This window comes from Schistocerca serialis, chromosome 3 (genome assembly GCF_023864345.2).
Source record: "Schistocerca serialis cubense isolate TAMUIC-IGC-003099 chromosome 3, iqSchSeri2.2, whole genome shotgun sequence".
NCBI classification, from domain to species: domain Eukaryota; kingdom Metazoa; phylum Arthropoda; class Insecta; order Orthoptera; family Acrididae; genus Schistocerca; species Schistocerca serialis.
In genome coordinates, this window is record NC_064640.1 from 409,528,015 (window position 1) to 409,549,838 (window position 21,824).

The 21,824-nt window shown below is 41.8% G+C and overlaps 1 protein-coding gene across 1 annotated transcript in view; it reads left to right on the forward strand.

The window, feature by feature from the left end:
* LOC126470896 (uncharacterized) overlaps positions 1–21,824 on the forward strand; it is an 83,317-nt gene that overhangs the window by 40,134 nt on the left and 21,359 nt on the right. Inside the window, exon 2 of the mRNA XM_050098921.1 lies at positions 9,715–9,870. Within this exon, the coding sequence (XP_049954878.1) occupies positions 9,715–9,870 (156 nt within the window). The remainder of the gene's footprint in view (positions 1–9,714; positions 9,871–21,824) is intronic.

Sequence of the window (21,824 nt, forward strand, 5' to 3'; positions counted from 1 at the left end):
GTGCTCAGAGCCATTTTTATTTCCTTTAAAACTCTCGATGGGCCATGCTTCTTCGACGTGATATGGATTCCATGAACGCAACCGATATTCAAGTATGGGCGGTACGGTTCTTTCGTTTGCAATCTCTATTTGTAGACAGATAGCAGTTTGCCAGAGTCCTACCGTAGAATTGCTTTACATACTACTGAGCATATGTAGTCGTTCCAGTTCCTATTTCTGCACAATATTTGTATGACATTATTGAACCTAGTTGTGACTCATTAATCTTGTAGTCAAAGAATGCCACACTATTTATGATTCGTGAGGTACGAAGTATTGTAGTTTTGTACATTAAAAGCTATTGGAAAGTGTTTGCATCAAGATAACATTTTCGCGAGAGCTAAATTGTTATTACTATAACTGTTCCCGGTCAGACTTTACTCATAGACAGAAAGTAGAAGCCGACCATGGGGAAGACCAGTTAGGCCACCGAAGAAGTGTACTAACACGCGAAACTGTATTGATCCTACGACTTATCTTAGATTATAGGTTAAAGAGAGACAAACGTACGTTTATAGCATTTGTGGATTCAGAGAAAGCTTACGAGAACATTGACTGCAGTACACTCTTTGAAAGTCTAAGATAGCAGGGATAAAACACAGAGATCAAAAACTTATTTACTTCTTATACAGAAACACACACTGCAGTTATAAGAGTTGAATAATATGAAAGGGATGCAATAATTGTGAAAGAGATAAGAGAGGGTTGTAACTTCCCTCCATGTTATTTGTTCAGATGTGTGTGAAATCGTATGGGACTTAACTGCTAAGGTCTTCAGCCCCTAATCTTACACACTACTTAACCTAAATTATCCTAAGTACAAACACACACACCCCCATGCCCGAGGGAGGACTCGTACCTCCGCCGGGACCAGCCGCACAGTCCATGACTGCAGCGCCCTAGACTGTTCGGCTAATCCCTCGCGTCTCCATGTTATTTAATCTGCATATTGAGCAAGCAGTAAATAAAACCTAGGAGAAATTTGGTGAGAGGATTGAAGTTCAAGGTGAAGATATAAAAAGTTTACGGGCTGTCACTGACAGCGTTCTCTCACAGAATGCACTTCGAAGAGCAGTCGGATGAAATGTACAGTGTCTTAAAAAGACGTTGTAAGCTGAACATCAATAAAAGTAAAACGAGAGTGGTCGAATGTAGGAGCATTAAATAAGACGATGCCGAGGAAAGTAGCTTAGAAAATAAGACACGAAAATTATCATACGAGTTTTTTTTTTTAAATTTGGGCAGAGAAATAACTGATGTTGGCCAAAGCAGAGAGAATGAAAAACGCTGACAGCCTATAGCAAGAAAAACATTTCTGAAAAAAGGGGAATCTGCTAACATCTAACATAATTTTAAGCGCTAGAAACTCTGTTCTGAAGGTAGATGTGTGGAGTATAGTCTAGTAGGGAAGTGAAATGTGGACCATAAGCAGCAGGACAATAGAAGCTTTTAAAACGTGTTGGCACAGTAGAAGATTACATCGGTAGATTGAGTAACTAAGAAGGATGTACTGAATCTAGTTGGGGAAGAAAAAAATTTATGGTACAACTTGACTAAAAGTCTGAATGCTGTGGTAGGATGCAAGAGAAAGGAGGGGTGGGGTGCATTTGTAGAGGAAGACCAAGGCATGAATACAGTAAGCGGGTTCAAATGGATACAGCTTGCCGTAGGTATTAATGCATAATACAGTAACGGTGCTAGTATGTTCCATTGGAGCACACCAGATATCATTCCAGTTTCTGTAGATGACCCTCTTTCCAGGGTATGGTGCTCTTTCCTGCCAGTCAAGCAATTTTCGATCCACTCGAGAACTTGGACAGAGATCCCAAGGGGATCGATGGTTTCGGAAACCAAGCTGATTTCAAGGGAGAAAAAAATGGTTCAAATGGCTCTGAGCACTATGGGACTCAACTGCTGTGGTCATCAGTGCCCTAGAACTTAGAACTACTTAAATCTAACTAACCTAAGGACATCACTCACATCCATGCCCGAGGCAGGATTCGAATCTGCGACCGTAGCGGTCACGCGGTTCCAGACTGTAGCGCCTAGAACCGCACGGCCACTCCGGCCGGCCTTTCAAGGGAGAACACTATTTTATTCTTCCTAGATCATTACGTTTGAATTCAGAACATGCTCAAGTATTTTCCGACAAATAGTTGTTAGTGATGTAGTTGTGTGGCTTGGTTATACTGCTTTTTTATTGATGGGTGTACCTTTACTCTTTTCCATTCACTGAGAACACTTCCTTGCTCAAAAGATATTCGCTAATGTGTGGGAAAGAGTGCAACTAATTCACTACCAAGTTGTGTATAAAACTTGACAGAAACTCTATCGTGCGTCGGGTTCTTATTGAATTTCAACGATCTGAGGTCCTTTTCAACACCACTGGTACGTGTTATTATGTCATTCATCCTGGTACGGTACGGCTATTCGGTGATAACAATATTCCTTGATTTATCTTTTCTGAAGAAACAGTCGACACTTAATTTTGCATTCCGGCTCTTATTTTTCTATTTCCTGGTTCCGTTTCTATCTCGCTAAGAAGTGTCTGGACATTGATATTTGTGCCACTGACACCCTTAAAGTATACTATTAATTTCGAGGAATTTTGAGTTACGTCCTGCGATAGTATTTCTCTACACTAGTTATTGACGGCTTCACGCGCTGCCCATCTGGTAGCTGAGTGCATTTAAATGAAAATCTGCCTATGTGTGTACGTATGCTTCGTTTTCTACCTGTCATGCACTAGGCGATGTTCCTTATGTAGCTTTCTTATACTGTTTGTATACCAACGGTAATGTTAATCATCTTGAATTCATCTGCTAGGTACATTTGACAGCACAAAAAGTAGCGGTAGCTGAAACTTGAATTTCCCAGCCACATTAGCATGAACCACTCACTTTACAGACTGGGCAGTAATGCACATAACTCAGGGAGTCACGTCATGCTGACACTCAACACCGGGCCCGCAACGTCTAAAAACACACCAGGAAATCTGCTCCTTGTCATTCCTCGGATTTCATACTTGGAAAAGGCACTTGAGGTCGTGAGGTAGAGTCAGTGGCAGAACAAGAGAAAGAAACATCTGAATATCCTAGCTCTCAGTATAGTGACTTTATAGATACAGGGCGTAGACATAACATCACATACCCGCTTAACCTATGAAGTTTCCTCGCCCGCTTGTGGGCTCTTCACTTTTTTCGACAGGCAGTGTAATTTCTGTAAGTGGGATTCGATCTGAATCCCGCCGTTGTGCAGTTCCTTGTACGCGTATGAAGTTACATTAACATCTGACTACGTTTCCTGACTGTTTTACTTGTATCAGACAGTGTATATAGAAAAATTTGTTTTAAATATAGTCTCGGCGCTGCGATCGGCAACTCCTATATAACACAAGAAGTGTCTGGCGCAGTTGTTAGATCGATTACTGCTACTAAAATGGCAGATTATCAAATTTAAGTCAGTTTGAACGTGGTGTTATAGTCGGCGCACAAGCGATAGGACACAGCATCTCCGAGGTAGCGATGGAGTCGGGGTTTTACAGTAAGGCCATTTCACGAGTGTACCGTGAATATCAGGAATCCCGTAAAACATCAAATCTCCGACATCGCTGAGACTGGAAAAAGATTCTGCAAGAGCGGAACCAACGACTACTGAAGTGACTTTTTCAACGAGACAGAATGCAACCCTTCCGCAGATTGCTGCACATTTCAATGCTGGGCCGTCAACAAGTGTCAGCGTGCGAACCATTCAACAAAACATCATCGATATGGGCTTTCGAACCCGAGGGCACAGTCGTGTACCCTTGATGACTGCACGACACAAAGCTTTACGCCTCACCTGGGCCCGTCAACACCGTCATTAGACTGTTGGTGATTGGAAACATGTTGCCTTGTAGGGCGAGTCTCGTTTCAGATTGTATCGAGAGCATGGACGTTTACAACTATGGAGACAACCCCATGAATCTATGGACCCTACATGTCAGCAGGTGTGGGGCGTGTGCAGTTGGAGTGATATGGGACCCCTGTTACGTCTAGATACGACTCTGACAGGTGACACGTTCGTAAGCATAATGTCTGATCACCTGCATCCATTCATGTCCGTTGTGCATTCCGACGGACTTGGGCAATTCCAGCAGGAGAATTCGACACCCCACATCTCCAGAATTGTTACAGAGTGGCTCCAGGAACACTCTTCTAAGTATAAACACTTCCACTGGCCACCAAACTCAGCAGGCATTAAAATTATTGAGCATATCTGGGATACCTCGCAACGTGCTGTTCGGAAGAGATATCCCCCCTCTCGTACTCTTATGGATTTATGGACAGCCCTGAAGGATTCATGGTGTCAGTTCCCTCCAGTACTACTTCAGACATTAGCCGGGTCCATGCCACGTCCTGTTGCGGCACTTCTCCGTGCTCACGGGGGCCCTACACGATATTAGGCAGGTATACCAGTTTCTTTGGCTCTTTAGTGTATAACGCTGGGTCTATGACCTGCATGGAAATGAAACTGCAAGGTGAAAATTGCTTGACACACAGATGAAATATGTGTGAAAATACGTGTGAGATGTATGAAATTCGGTACTCATGTTGGTTGGGAACCGGAAAGAAATAGTCGGCCGGGGTGGCCGAGCGGTTCTAGGCGCTACAGTCTGGTACCGCGCGACCGCTACGTCGCAGGTTCGAATCCTGCCTCGGGCATGGATGTTTGTGATGTCCTTAGATTAGTTAGGTTTAAGTAGTTCTAAGTTCTCGGGGACTGATGACCTCCGCTGTTAAGTCCCATAGTGCTTAGAGCCATTTGAACCATTTGATAGAAATACTGTGGTCCACCGGCCTTGTATTGTGTGTGTGTGTGTGGGGGGGGGGGGGGTGATAACACGAAGAGAGAAGCGGGGAGAAGGAGAAGAACAGACATGCCATAGAGAGGAAAGGAGATAGAGTAATAGAAGACCTGGGGAAAAGCATTTGTGATTAGGAATAAAAAGCATAAGTTAAAAGTCATTCAGAGCAACTGACATTTGTCTAGCGACAACCGCCGACACTGCGTAATTTCAGCGTTGAATATACCCAAGGTACAGGGGAAGAATTTCCAAAGGTACTTTCGTAGATAAAAGAAAGTGGCAGCAGTTCTACAGAAGTTGTATGACTTTTTTATTTTCATTTTCTTTTTTGAGAAAAGACTGAAGACTGGCTCAATACTAATGTACTAATGTTTAATTTCTTATAATCCCTCCATCCGGGGTCCCAATGCAAACTAAAGTAGATCGCCCAACGACTTAAACGAAGAAAAACAAGAAGTGGAAACTACCTACATCAGAGGAATTGGCGTACGGATGTAATTCACTAGATATTTGAAATAAATTTAGTTTCTCAAGCAGATGACAGACAGTTTGAAATTTCATAAAATATTTTATTTAATTATTCATAAACATTAAATATATAATTATCAGGACCAGAATTTGTGTAAACTTAATGATATTCTTCCTTTCACTGTTTGACGTCGTTTTGTAGCCACAATTTGGATTTATCGTAAAATGCTTTTAGAGGCGTATTCCAAAACATAAACAACATATTTGTTTTAATTTCTCTACAAATTTCATATGGTGGGCAATTAACCATTGATTGGATATGCACCATTGCGAAGCTATGACCATAAAACAACAACCAATCAGGGATGAGCGCGCAGATATGTGTGTTTACACCACCTTTCCCAGCGAATATATGATAGACTGAGTAGGTACTTAGTATTATATTAGGTGAAGATAATAGTTTCTGATAGACAGTCACAGCTAGGCAAAGCCATGGCTGGTTACGTCTGTCACGAATTTGCTCTGGCATTTAATAAGTAAAATATGACTATTAAATTGTTTACTCTGAAAGCATCGAAACGCCACTTATTTGTTAAGATAATAAGCTGTACTGCAAAAACAGCAGTTCAGTAAGATTGTCGACGTAAGTAACTGTAAAGTGCATTTCTATTAATAATGAAATCCAAAGGACACGGGCTTTAAGTTTTGCTAACGTACAGAGAGCGTGAACGAACTTTCATTCTAACAAGTAGAGCATAGCACATCAGCAACATAGCAGGACAAAACCGTTCACATCCCGAATAAACTTCTGTGCTCACCGCTGACTGGCTGCCGTTCTACAATGTATCAAGGTCAAAAAATCATGGTCACTTAAATATTTAAATTGATGGCTAATTTTAAGTAAATGTCATGCAAAATTGCTATTTCTGAAACAAAATAATTACTTTACAACATTATAAGTGAGTAGGGAAAAAATTCATAATTTTGTTCGAAAGCATTTTATAACAAAAATGAGATATAGAATATTTATATCCATCTTTCTTTTTATGATATTATTCACAAATTATTATTGTCTTCTGCCATGATTTTACTAGTTCATCACTTTCCATGAATTATAAGTGCCTACATCGTAACAATCAACACTGTACACACTGAACTGTTGAAAAGATGTCATTTGTTTTTTTCATCTGCTTCTGATTGAACTTGCATAGCCGAGCTGAATTTGCACATGGACAAAGATGGTCCAACAAGGGCAGTAGTTGGGAAATGGGAACTGCACACTGATCTTTTGATGATGGTCATTTGAAAGCAGTAGCAGGACTATGAGGTGTCATAAAGGAGATGGTTACATCTTGCAGCTCTTGAGAGACATTTATTATCTGTCCCACCCACCATTGATTGTCATACGCACAAGAAATGAAGTGGCTCACTACAGGGTCTTCTAATGTATACTGTTGCCTCTGCATTTCACACACAATAAACAAGCTGCATTTCGTGGAGAACCGTTCTTGCAATGTATGTGCCACCCCAAAATGCAGCCCAGTAGTGAGTTGATTGAATTCCTACTACAGGATTCATAGCAGACCACTCTCCTCCCTTTTTTAAACAGAATTCCCTTAATGTACTTTCGTTTAGAATTAAGAGTTTCATGTTTGTTGATATGGTGTGTACAAATCCAGTGGAATCTCCTATAGCATCAATAGCTTCATGCTGGAGATTAAATCTTGTTGCAAGATGTTTACAGAGACCTATCCCATCACATGCATATTTTCCACGACCTGTTGCTGAAGATATACATTTTTGTCTTAATTTCTGTACTACAGTGTTGACCAAGCTCATAAACCTGAAAGCGGTTTTTAAAATGAGATGCTGTAACATCAGTCACAAACACATGTTAAGGAAATGCATGGCCTCTAGATGCTACGTCATCAATTATCGTGCTGACAGCATGGCATGCATGTGCACTGCCATGAATGAGATCACCACTGACAATAGCAAAACAGTGTGATGTTCCAAGGAAGTGAGCAACACATGTGAATATTGATACCTATGACGAGTGCTAGTGGTAACTTTGAATTTTGTTCTGTAAAGCAAGAGACCAGTTCTCTGCAAAGTCAAAATGAAGAACTAATGTGTCAATATTCTGGGGTGTGGCTGATATTACTTCTGCTACGACCTGTCTCTGAATCCTCTAGATATGATGGTGAGCTATTTCTTTCATGACCCAATGCCTAACCTCTGTAACAAACTTCTCTGGCTCTACTGCCTTCTTCACCAACTCTCCTCTCTCCCACAGTTCGTAGATTACGTCATTGTCAGTATCCTGAGAATATAATTCTTCAACAGTCATCACTTCAACATCAGGACACATTGCACACTCCTGCAACCAACATTTATCTTGCGGCTCTTGAGATATACACAGCTGCATCAGCTCCATCTCTGTGTACTTCTTTCCTGTGACACTGCTTATGTCGAAACAAACAAGTCTCAAATTAGTGCTGTAAATACATGTGCATACTTCTTTCATTGGCTGGCATTTTACCCATTTTGGTCGTAAGGACTAGAATTTTGTGAGACCAATTTTTAAATTCGCGTTCTCCTTTTTATTGGGAGATATGCTTCTCTTATTGATCTTGTGATGTATCTTTTTACCTTTTTAACTTTTTCACCATTTTCAGTAACAGAAATGACATCAACCTGCTGCAATTTTTTCATCACTTAGGTAATATTCCAGAGCAGTAGCAAGCGTATCATCTTGCAACGGATGCCCTCAGTAAGAATCTGGACGTGGCCAAATACCTTTTTCATTCTTTATTTTACGAGCCTTAGAAATTAAATAATGTGAGGGGGTCGGTATGTATTTCTGTATCTGCTGCTTAGAGTAGCTACCAGTTATTAGTGTCAGTAAGTGTATCTCCTCAGTATACGTGACTGCTGAGATAGCAGTATAGAGGTTTTGAAACCACACACCACAATTAGTGCACATACCACTATCTTCAGGTTCTGCACCCAGTGCATCTACATTATACACTTCACAAAGTTTTGAGGATGTTGCTTGTGTAAAACGTGTTTCTATTTCTTCCACTTTTCGTTTTGACATATTATTTTCATGTTGTGCTTTTTACCTCTCCTGGACGTTTAAGGGAGGATATAGTAGGGGCCACAGTAGAAATGCTAACATTAAATGCATCAACAACTTCACACCTAGGAATATAAACATCTGTACTGTCTTTTTCAGTTTCAAACTCGGGTGATGATGACCGTTCAGCTGGGTTGTCACTAAATTTCTTCTTGTAGTGAATGTACCAATACCTTCACAATTGATGCGATGCTAATACCGTTACTTGAGCACCAAGATGTTTCTGCAATACCTCTGACAGATTTTCAACAACTGTGAAGTGTTTTTCACTTTTCTTAAACACCACCTCCTTGTGTCTTTTTTCATAGTCCACACACCTCACTCTTTCACTACTGTATTTTCCTCACTGACATTGTATCTCTCAAAAAGTTCAAACCAAACACAAAAGTCGATGCAGAGTGGTTTATGTGTAAGTAGTGTTGCCAGCATGCATATTTTACACTAGAAACTCAGTGATGCGAAATATGTAGAATGTTGAACAATTTTTAACGCTTTACACAGGAAAATATTGCCCATTCTGTTTACACTGACTACTTACATACCAACCAAATAGTATTTTGTGTAATTCTCAAAAGTTTTCGGATTGGGGGTTTTCGAGTAAATAATTTGTAAACACTAGCAAAAATGCATTTTTTTGCATTTTTAGTGATAAATATTTAAATAATACAGATAGCTGGAGCAGAGAAGATACTGTTTAAAATTACATCAGTAGTATCTGGTAATATGACAGAAAAGATAGCGCCCTGTCACTTTCCAAATCAAGTAAAAAAAAATTTAAGTGGAAAAATTAAGTTAAATTTCGTATCTTCATCTTAAATTTGTAAGTTAAAGGAAACCCATACGAATGTGGGTGTCAACTAAATTTCAACACACTAAGAGGGATCTTTAACGAAAAACATCTGCCAGGTCTCCAGTACTTTTGGTTTATTAGTTTTTTTTTCTCTACTGTTTTCAGAGTTATTTACAAACTATACATCTTTCAAAGGGCCGTAATATTTACAAAAATGAAGATAAAGCGAAAATACTTTAGTTCTTAACACTTATAATATAGAGGTTTAATATATTTGTTTTCAAAGAAATTCATGACCACGAGTTGACATGATATGTATGATTTGATATAAAATCTCGCTAGTGTGTGTCATTACACATGTTTTCTAGCATTCTGCCAATTGTACATCGCGGGAGACGAGAAGTGTATGACGCAGCAGTTTCCTTGTTGCAGGGTGCCGCAAGATGTCGGCATTCCCGCCAAGCATGCACGCCGTGTACAAAGTGCGCTCCAATATGCAGCGCCAAGATGCACAAAGCCGAGAAGATCCAGAGGCATCTGGGACAGGCAGCGCCGGCCGCGGCGGCTTCCCGCACGTGGGGAACAAGTGTGAGTCTCCTCTTGCATTTATTATTTACTAAGTTTTCATCATAAAAACACAAAGTACATCTATTTATTAATATTTACGATGTTGACACCCACTACCCAGAATCTAATGCGGGTCATATTTCCAAGTAACTACAGGAAGTCGTATACAACAGTGATTAAACATTGCCGGCTGGGGTGGCCGAGCGGTTCTAGGCGCTACAGTCTGGAACGGCGCGACCGCTACGGTCGCAGGTTCGAATCCTGCCTCGGGCATGGATGTGTGTGACGTCCTTAGGTTAGTTAGGTTTAAGTAGTTCTAAGTTCTAGGGGACTGATGACCCCAGCAGTTAAGTCCCACAGTGCTCAGAGCCATTTTTTGATTAAACATTCGCCTCCACATTTCGATGTAAATTAAACATTTGCAATAACTGGTACAATTAAATTTAAAACATAAAGTAGAAAGCACCCAAAACTCTTCAACTATAGTCTTACATTTGTTGATCATCTACACTATCATCACAGCAGATGGTTTACTGGCAGGTCCTAATACAACTCATGGTTAAGAAAGTTTTATGCTCCAGGAAGCCCCTGTTTCGGAATTCTACATCTGTGACCTATGCTAAAATTACTTACGCGGATGGGAGCGAGTCGCCGATTGGTGGGGAAAACATGCTAAATCTCTAAAACCGGTTATCAAGGGAACCCATACCGTCCGCAAATAATCCTAAACCCAGTACGCGTCACCCCTGAGACGGAGCCACATTGGAGCTAACGAGTGAGACTTAACGTCCCTCTCTTCTCCCTGCATCAAGCACTTGCTGGTACACCCACATAAAACATCTAAAAGTTCTCATTCATTATGCTCGTTACGTCATAGCACTCACCACGTTTCCATTGCTTCTGGTCGTCCTCTTTGTAGGTGTTAATTCCAGGGTCGGTGATATTCACTGCTTTCACAGTACTCACTTCAACGCCATTACTTACCATCAGGTTCCTCTTACAGTACCTTTGTTTACTAAATATTTTCTAAGTTTGCTCCCGGATACCTTATTTGCCATTTCGATCAACAGCAAGTCTCTAATAATGACAATGAATGTTCCCATGCCTGTTACTCGAATCCACAGATCTTCATAAGCTAGGCACTCCAATGTAGTATGGTCTGGTGTGCCAATGACGGCGCCAAATGCATACGTCTTTTGTAAATATTCAAGGTGTGGTCCATGGCGTGCCAGGCAATGAAGCATGCCTCCAGATGAATTTAGTAGCTTTTAAGCATCCTCTCCTTCATCTTTAGAAACATTCTATATGTACGCTCTGCAATCTGTCGTGATACTGCCTCGATCATTTTGCCACACACGCCCCTTCCATAATTCTACCTCTAGTTTGGTTATCGTTCCTGAACAGTACTTGCTCTCACCTTGGGGATGTCCCCTTTACGAAGCCAGTAAAGAGAACCTTTGTACCTAACAGTAATATCTACTGGACAGACACCTAGTATGACTAATAGTGCCTCCACTTGTGTTGTCCCAAAAACAGATACGACAGCCGACGTCAGGACTTATAACAAAGTAAATAGTCATTTTGGATACTTTGTGAATAAAGGAGTCTAGATCTATTAAATATTTCTTCATGTATAACGTCATTTCTTTTACTGTCATCATCAGATTTGTAATTAAGATTAAAGGAACGTAAGAATGAGAGGTGTTTGTTTTATCAGCCTAAAAAAGATGGAAAATTGAAAACTTAATCTTTTTAAACTTAAAACATAGAACTTTTAAAACGACGTTCAGTGCCAGTTACAGTAAAACCTAAGTCTTAGCAATAAATTACCTTCCAACTGGGCTCGAAAAACTGACACTGAGCATTTTTTACACGTTCTATGTTTTGGTGAGTGATTTTTTTAAAACTTTTTAACTTTGAAGTTTTTCATCTTTTGTAGCCTGACAAAGTATACAAACATCTCTCATTCTTATGGTACTTTAGTCTTAATTGCAGATATGATAATGGCAGTAGCCGAAACGAAGTTATTAATAAAGAAATACACAAAGCGATCTATACGGCTTTAATCAAAAAACAACACCAGGACACGGAAGGACTACCCTTTAAAGCAATAATTTAAATTTTTAATAACTTTTTTACATAAACAAAGTCTGTCTTTTCGGGAACAGACATTTTCAGAAATATATCTGTAGTAGACTTACAAAGATTGTAACTCGAATACGAGCACCAATCGGCCACAAGTATTATATAAATTTTTTTGGGAAACGAGGCTCTGTAAGTATTTCTTGTTTTAACATGTACTGTTGCAAGCAAGCATGACTAGTGTAAGGCCCAAGCAACACAAGCGGCTATTTGGGGCGCCAAGTTGAGATTGGCGCCTCTATGCCCCCGAGACCAAAAGTTTCCTACACCCGACAAGCCTCGATGTGGTTTTAGCACGTTTTCCACATCCAGCAAGGTATTAAGACCATTCAAAAAGAAACGAGCCGTTGGCTGTAAAATGAAAATCCCCGAAGGAATCGTAATGCCGTTGTCTACGGAAGAAGGTGTGACCCCTATAAGAGCGCTGGAGCCCCAAACTTGCCGCTAGAGGGATACGAGCGCACACCCACGTGACGACACAGCGCGCACGTGTACGCACCGACGATCCACTGCATTCAGCCACGATGAAAACAGAGCAACGAAAGTTTCAAAAGAAGAGTAAAGGCGTGTAGTCTGTTTCTTGACAGAGGAAGGAGTGCGGGAGGCGGAAATTCGCCAAAAAGCGGCGTAAATATCCAAGGAGCACTTCATGTCAGTGCCACGAGCGATTCGAGGAAGGACGGATGTCGTTGGCCGATGACGCACGATGTGGAACGACACAACGCATTGCCGATAACATTGTTCAGCGGATGGATGCCCTCATTACCGCAGACCGACGAGTTACGGTGACCGCCACTGACACAGAGGCCGGATCGAGGGTCGCAGTTCGAAAGGACAATTTGCGAAATTCTTCTGTGAATTTCCGTTCCCTGCCCTCCAACCGTTGTAAGGTTCAGCAATACACCCCTTTGCTCGTCTTTTGAAGCCTCGATTCCTCTGTTTTCAGCACCACTGAGTGCAGTAGACGGTCTACACGTGCACGTGCTTGCTCTGTTGTCACGTGGGTGTGCGTCTGTGTCCCTGTAGGGACGAGTCTGTTGCCTCGGCGCTCTTATGGGGATCAAATCCTCTTCCGCAGGCAATGGCATTACCATCCCTTCAGCGACATTCATTTTACAGCCTCCGACTAGTTTATTTTTGAATGATCTAATAAATACCGAGCTGGTAACGACATCCCCTCCTCAGATACAAGCAACGCGAACATTTAGAAAACGTTTCCACATTTTAACATGTGGCAGACACAGGTTCCGGCTGCCAGCGGTCACTAACATCGCCAAAACCGATACAAAAATGCCGACCCCTTAGAGAAACGGGGTAAGTCGAACAAGGAGATACAGACTTAAAAGTGATTCCTATCTCTGCGGAGGGAGGAGTGCTGTGGCGCCTGCCTGCAGACAGTAGAGGTCACGAATGAGCTCCGTATACTCGCTTTATACTCGCCAGCCGGTCCTAGACTTCATCTCCGAACTTACCATCTTCGTATGCTCGGAGACTGGACTCGCGAATGTCCGCCTCTGCCCATTTGACTGGAAGCTCGTCACTTCAATCTGTTGTCGGGTACTAGTGAATTGTACCAGCATAGAAAGAAGAGCGAGTACACGAGTACGTAAGTATAACCTAGGACCCATTACACAACCACTGCGCGTGATACCAGTATAATGACTGACCGATTGGCAGTGAATATTGTTCAAGTGTGTGTGTGTGTGTGTGTGTGTGTGTGTGTGTATTATATTCACGTAAACGTATGTTTATATGTATATATGTTTGTATGTATGTATTGAAGTAAATCGACAAATTGTGATGTCACACAGCAGGAAATTTACCGATGAGATCGTCCCACGTTGGGTGCCAAAAATGTAGTGAATAGAGAATTCTTCCCTGCTCTCTGACATGAAATGTCATGTAGATGACTAATAAGATTGCTCCACACTGGGCGCTAAAAATATAGTGAATCGCGAAATTGTTTGTGATATCGCACAGTACGCAAATTACTAATGAGATCGCCCCACGTTCGGCGTCAAAAATTTCGTGAACTGAAAATTCTCCTCTCTGCCAGAATGACATGTAGATGACTAATGAAACTGTCCCATATTGGAAGTCAGAATTAAGTGACATCAGTAACTGGACGAAATCAAAGAGATTAGAGGATTGATAAACGAATGGAACAGATTGTTTAGATGAATAAAACATGAAATGACTGCATTTAGCCGGCCGATGTGGCCGAGCGGTTCTAGGCGCTTCAGTCCGGAACAGCGCTGCTGCTACGGTCGTAGGTTCGAATCCTGCCTCGGGCATGGATGTGTGTGCTGTTCTTAGGTTAGTTAGGTTTAAGTAGTTCTAAGTCTGATGTCCTCAGATGTTAAGTCCCATAGGGCTTAGAACCATTTGAATTTGACAGCATTTAATTCAATAACTTTTGCACACAAAGCAAAACAAAAAATTACAAGTCTCATGGCCGATTTGACTGGGCGTGGACACGAATCAGTTATTAAGGGGGAGGGGAGGGGGGAATGAACCATCTCACCATTATTCGTAATCATTCGTCGTGTAGTGCTGTCGGCGTCAGTATGGCAGGTGGCCGCGGAGCTGTGGGGTTGGTTTGTGGGGGTTGAAGGGACGAGACTACAAAGGCCATCGGTCGCAGCTTTGCGGCGAGGATCAGGTATGGTCTCCGCGTTTTCTGCTCGTTTCGGGTTGCGTAGCCGAAGGAGCATTATCACGGTGTCGGAAGGCGGATGTTGGCGATGGATGGAAGAGCCCCCCTGTCCTACTGCTTCCGCGCCGTCCCACCGACTCCCCTCTTCACTCTTCATCCATCTCCTCGAAATATTTACTCTCTCAACACTGCCATTGGCGGACTAAATTCACAGTGTCACCCAATGACTGTCGCCGTTTCGTGACCACGCCTCTCCGTGCAGGATAGAAATACCTATCTTGCGTGGCCTGTGTGCGACTCGAGAATTGTAGTCTTTCTCGCTATTTTACTGTCAAGGACGTTCCCAGCATTGGTCACCCATGGTTTCCATGTTTTTTTGTATTCATAAGTTGTTGTGAAAGTAGCCACACAACACTTCTTTGCAACGGCTCTCTGTGTGTGAGGCTTGGAGGGTATGCTGGTGTTCGTGATTTATATTTTATTTATTTATTTATTGTTCCGTGGGACCAAATTAAGGAGAAGTCTCCATGGTCATGGAACGAGTCAATACATGAAATTATAACACGATAGTAGAAACAGATAAAATGAAATATAAGAAACATATTCAGGCGACAATTCGTAAGTTTAAATAAAGAAAATCAACAATGTAACACCGGAATTTGCTTAATTTTTCAGCTCTTCCAGGAGCTCCTCGACAGAATAGAAGGAGTGACCCATGGGGAAACTCTTCAGTTTAGACTTAAAAGTGTTTGGGCTACTGCTAACAAGGGAACCTCCCCATCGCACCCCCCTCAGATTTAGTTCTAATTTGGCACAGTGGATAGGCCTTGAGAAACTGAACACAGATAAATCGAGAAAACTGGAAGAAGTTGTGTGGAACTATGAAAAAATAAGCGAAATATACAAACTGAGTAGTCCATAGGCAACATAAGCAACTTCAAGGATGACGGCAGCACACGATCGCCGTGGTCCCGTGGTTAGCGTGAGCAGCTGCGGAGCTAGAGGTCCTTGGTTCAAGTCCTCCCTCGAACGAAAAGTTTACTTATTTTATTTTTGCAAAGTTGTGATCTGCCGTTCGTTCATTGACGTCTCTGTTCACTGTAGTAAGTTTAGTGTCTGTGTTTTGCGACCGCACCGCAAAACCGTGCGATTAGTAGACGAAAGGACGTGCCTCTTCAATGGGAACCGAAAACATTTGATCCAGGAAAACACGTCTGATACATTCTATACGACACTGGTGACGGCATGTTCGTCACATGACAGGAATATGTTGTCGACCCACCTAAATGGCGCACTTGGCGAATGGGTGAAACGATTCTTCTACCTTGCCCGATTTAGGTTTTCTTGTGTATCTGATAATCACTCCCAAAAAAAATGAAAACATAAGTGTGTGTTACATAAACTGCAATAAATGAATGCAAAGGTTTCACAGTCGCACAGTTTTCTCTGTGCTCTGTCAAAACATATGTTTTTAACATTTTCAAATTTTTCCGTGTGTAGACCGTCAAATCCTGCATATCTCCAAGCAAATCTGAACATGTCCTGGAATTTTGGAGAGCGAAGTTGATTATGTGTGAGTGCCTGAACACTGAATTTGTCTGAAAACAAAAATTTAAATTTTTCACTCGAAGAAAGAGTTGAACCGAGGACCTCTCCTTCGGCAGCTGCTCACGCTAACCACCGGACCACGGCGCTCCTCATCTCACATTGTCCTTGTTGTTGCATATGTTCGACGTGGACTACTCAGTTTGTATATTTTACTTATTTTTTTCATAGTTCCACACAATTTCTTCCTGTTTTCTCGATTGATCTGTGTTCAGTTTTTGAAGGCCTATCCACTGTGCCAACTTATAACTAAATCTGAGGGGGGTGCGATGGGGAGGTTCCCTTGTAAGATTTTTGAGTTCTTGTGGTAGCTTATTGAAAATGGATACAGCAGAATACTGCACTCCTTTCTGCACAAGAGCCAAGGAAGTGCATTCCACATGCAGATTTGATTTCTGCCTAGTATTAACTGAGTGAAAGCTGCTAACTCTTGGGAATAAGCTAATATTGCTAACAACAAACGACATTAAAGAAAATATATATTGTGAGGGCAATGTCAGAATTCCCAGACTATTGAATAGGGGTCGACAAGAGGTTGTCGAACTTACACCACACATAGCTCGAACAGCCCGTTTTTGAGCCAAAAATACCCTTTTTGAATCAGAAGAATTACCCCAAAAAATAATACCATATGACATAAGCGTATGAAAATATGCGAAGAACACTACTTTTCGTGTTGAACTGTCACTTATTTCAGATACTGTTCTAATGGTAAATAAAGCAGCATTTAGTTTCTGAACAAGATCCTGAACATGGGCTTTCCACAACAGCTTACTATCTATCCGAATGCCTAGGAACTTGGAACTGTTCCGTCTTGCTTATAATATGCCCATTCTGTCTGATCAAAATATCGGTTCTTGTTGAATTGTGAGTTAGAAACTGTAAAAATTGAGTCTTACTGTGATTTAGCATCAAATTATTTTCTACAGGCCACGAACCTATTTCATGAACTACATTATTTGATACCGTTTCAATATTACACACAAGATCCTTCACTACCAAGCTGGTGTCATCAGCAAACAGAAATATTTTGAATCACCTGTAATACTAGAAGGCATATCATTTATATAAATAAGAAACAGCAGTGACCCCAGCACCGACCCTTGGGGAACACCCCAGTTAACAGTGCCCCATTGGGACTGAACATCACTACCACTCTCAATATTGCGGAGAATTACATTCTGCTTTCTGTTCTTAAAGTAAGAGGCGAACCAATTGTAAACTACTCCCCTTACTCCATACTGGTCCAACTTCTGCAGTAATATTTTGTGGTCAACACAGTCAAAAGCCTTCGTTAAATCAAAGAAAACACCTAGCGTTCGCAACCTTTTATTTAATCCGTCCAAAACCTCTAAGAGAACAGAGAATATAGCATTTTCAGTTGTTAAACCATTTCTAAAACCAAACTGTACATTTCACAGCAAATTATGTGAATTTAAGTGCTCCAGTAACCTTGTATATACAACCCTCTCGATAACTTTAACAAACACCGATGGCATAGAAATAGGTCCATAATTGTCAACATTATCCCTGTCTCCCTTTTTATAAAGTAGCTTCAGTGCCGAGTACTTTAATCGGTCAGGAAACCGACCACTCCTAAAGGAAAAGTTACAGATATGGCTAAGTACTGGGTAACATACATAGAACAATACTTCAGTATTCTGCTAGATACCCCGTCATATCCATGAGAGTTCTTGGTCTTTAGTGATTTAATTATTAACTCAATCTCCCTCTTGTCAGTATCATGGAGGAGCATTTCGGGTAACAGTCTCGGAACACTTTTTCTACGAGCGCTATATGATTCCCTGTTGGGACTAGGTTGCTATTTAGTTCACCTGCTATATTCAGAAAGTGATTATTAAATACTGTACATATATGTGACTTATCAGTAACAAGGAAATTCCCACTACGCACTGATTCTATATCCTCGACCTGTCTCTGCAGACCAGCCACTTCCTTTACGACTGACCATATGGTTTTAATTTTATCCTGAGACTTAGCTATTCTATCTGCATACCACATACTTTTTGCCTTCATAATAACTTTTTTAAGCACCTTACAATACTGTTTGTAATGGGCTGCTGCATTTAGATTTTGACTGTTTCTAACGTTTTGATATAATTGCCACATTGTTCTACAGGATATTCTTATCCCTCTAATCAGCCACCCAGGCTGCCTGTTTGTGCTAGTACCCTGTTTTGAACGTTCTAACGGAAAGCAACTTTCAAAGAGCATGAAAAAAGTCTTGAGGAAAGCATTATATTTATCGTCTACTGTATCAGCACTATAAACATCTTGCCACTCTTGTTCCTTGATAAGGTTTACAAAGGTCTCTACAGCAACTGGATCAGCTTTCCTAATAAGTTCATAACTATATTTAACATTTGTTGCAGCACAAAAATCCTTTAGAGTTAAAATTTGTGCATCATGATCTGAAAGGCCATTCACCTTTTTGCTAACAGAATGCCCTTCTAGTAATGAGGAATGAACAAAAATGTTGTCTATGGTTGTTCTACTGTTCCCTTGCACCCTCGTTGGAAAGAATACGGTTTGCATAAGATTATATGAATTAAGGAGGTCTACCAGCATCCTTTTCCTTGCACAATCACTTACCAATTAATACTGAAGTCACCTAACTTTTTGTATTTCCTATAAAGTGAACCAAGAACCTCCTCTAGCTTTAGCAAAAATGTTGTGAAATCGGAGTCTGGGGACGTTCGTAATGTCCAGAAAACATCTTTCTGAGCAGGACGATTTCTTACGTAGTAGTTTAATCTCACATGCCTACCTGTGCGGATTCTTGGCGCTTTTGTGTCTGGAGGAGTCCTGGAATTGTCCACACATTCTTGCTTTTTGAGGCAGATAAAACGGCTGCTGTCAGACCAGAAGGATTCACATGTTTCCAAGTGTGCATTCCTGACGCTCCGTCCCTATAGCTACAGGGGTGTATCAGTTTTCGACACGCTGCTCATTGTCCGCCAACCTCTTTCCAAGATGTCCATTCTTACGCGAGGCGAGGGCATCTGCCCGGCTATCCGCTGTGCGGTAGCAGAATGTCTCCATTGTCCGCATCTCGGGCGCTCGCCGCATGGGATCTGGTCGGCTTTCTCCTGGGCCGTTGGCGCTATGAGTCGCCGAAAGTGCCCTCCGGCGGAGGTATCATATTTTAAAAATTTACAAAGTCTGCTGTAGATTTATTTTAAAATTTGGTATATGTTCAGAGACATACACACAGTTTCTGTGACAACAGTGCAAGAAAGTGGGACGTTGTGATGAACAGTATTCTCTAAAGGGTGATTCATTATGAAAATAAATTTGCAGCAGTGATCGATAAAGACGTAGAAATGAATGATAAAATGATGATAAAATGTTAGTTCAAACACACAAGTTGTCCTGACCAAAGGAATACACAAATAGTCGCAGTGGCATAACAGTGGCGTTGTTCTATGCCCAGCTTTCGTTCGACGGAGCACATATATTTTCTCACGGCGGAGGTGGAATAAATGAGAACACAACCATTTTGTTTGCATTCGAGGAAATTTGTATGTTCTTCGTCTGAAGTGTAGACTACCGAATCGAACTTTTTCAGACATCACTCTTCCTTTTATGGGACACATTTGCAGTTGTGTACACTGCATCACTTAATTTTCGCCTTACAGCATCCACAGTCTGACAAGACGAAGCTTCATTAGAGGCCATTCGATCCGGTGAGTTGGTCATTTTCATCCTGTCAGTATTACTTTCTAAAAGAAAGGTCGTGCCTTATACAACTTAACAATCCTGCACGCCTCAGTAGGAGAAAACGAGTTGACGAGTAGGACGATAGATGAGTTTCGGAAAATAAACTAATACGAAAACATTTTAAAAGTGGCAAGGGATTCTAGAAAATTACAAGCTGTGTTTAACACAGCACACTTTTCACTTGTTTCCTTGAGAGCTGCAGACTGACCGGCTGCAGAGAGCATTACACATAGGTGGGAAAAGTCATGGAATAGAGAATTCCACATATACAGATGGCGGTAGCTTTGCGTACAGAAGGTATAAAAAGGACAGTGCATTGGCGAGGCGGTCATTTGCACTTACGTGAGTCATTTGAATAGGTTTCTGGCGTGATTATGGCCGCGCGGCGGGAATTAACAGACTTTGAAAGCGGAATGGTAGTTGGAACTGGAGGCATTAGACATTCGATTTCGAAAATTGTTAGGGAATTCAATATTCTGTAATCCACAGTGTCAAGAGTGTGCCGAGAATACCACATTTCAGGCATTACCTCTCACCATGGACAACGCAGTGCCCGACGGCCTTCACTTAACGACCGAGAACAGCGGCGTTTACAGAGTTGTCAGTGCTAACAGATAAGCAACATTGGGTCAAATAACGGCAAAAATCAATGTGTGACGTACGACGAACGTATCCGTTACGACAGTGCGCAGAAATCCGGCGTTAATGGGCTATGGTAGCAGACGACCGCCGCGAATGCCTTTTGTAACAGCACGACACTGCCTGCAGCGCCTCTCCTCGGCTCGTGGCCATATCGATTGGACCCTAGATGCTTGTAAAACTGTGGCCTGGTCGTATGAGTCCCAATTTCAGTTGGTAAGAGTTGGTGGTAGTGTTCGAGTGTGGTGGAGACCTCACGAAGCCAAGGGTCCAAGTTGTGAACAAGGCACTGTGCAAGCTGGTCGTGGCTCCATAACGGTTTGGACTGTGTTTGTATGGAATGGACTGGGTCCTCTGGTCCAAATGAACCGATCATTGACTCTAAATGGTTATGTTCGGCTACTTGGAGACCATTTGCAGCCATTCATGAACGTCATGTTCCCAAACAAAGATATCATGTCACTAGGCCACAATTATTCGCGACTGGCTTTAGGAACATTCCGGACAATTCGAGTGAATTATTTGGCCACCCAGATATTCCGACATGAATCCCAACGAGCATTTACGGAACATAATCGAGACGTCAGTTCGTGCACAACATGGTACACTGGAAACTCTTTCGCAATTATGAACGGCTAAAGAAGCAACATGGATGCAATCCGAAAATAAAGGAAGTAGGTTACAGTACGCTTGTTCGCCCACTGCTTGAATACTGCTCAGCAGTGTGGGATCCGTACCAGATAGGGTTGATAGAAGATATAGAGAAGATCCAACGGAGAGCAGCGCGCTTCGTTACAGGATCATTTAGTAATCGCGAAAGCGTTACGGAGATGATAGATAAACTCCAGTGGAAGACTCTGCAGGAGAGACGCTCAATAGCTCGGTACGGGCTTTTGTCAAAGTTTCGAGAACATACCTTCACCGAAGAGTCAAGCAGTATATTGCTCCCTCCTACGTATATCTCGCGAAGAGACCATGAGGATAAAATCAGAGAGATTAGAGCCCACACAGAGGCATACCGACAATCCTTCTTTCCACGAACAATACGAGACTGGAATAGAAGGGAGAACCGATAGAGGTACTCAAGGTACCCTCCGCCACACACCGTCAGGTGGCTTGCGGAGTATGGATGTAGATGTAGATGTAGATGTAGATCAATATTTCTGCATGGGTCTTCAACGACTTGTTGAAT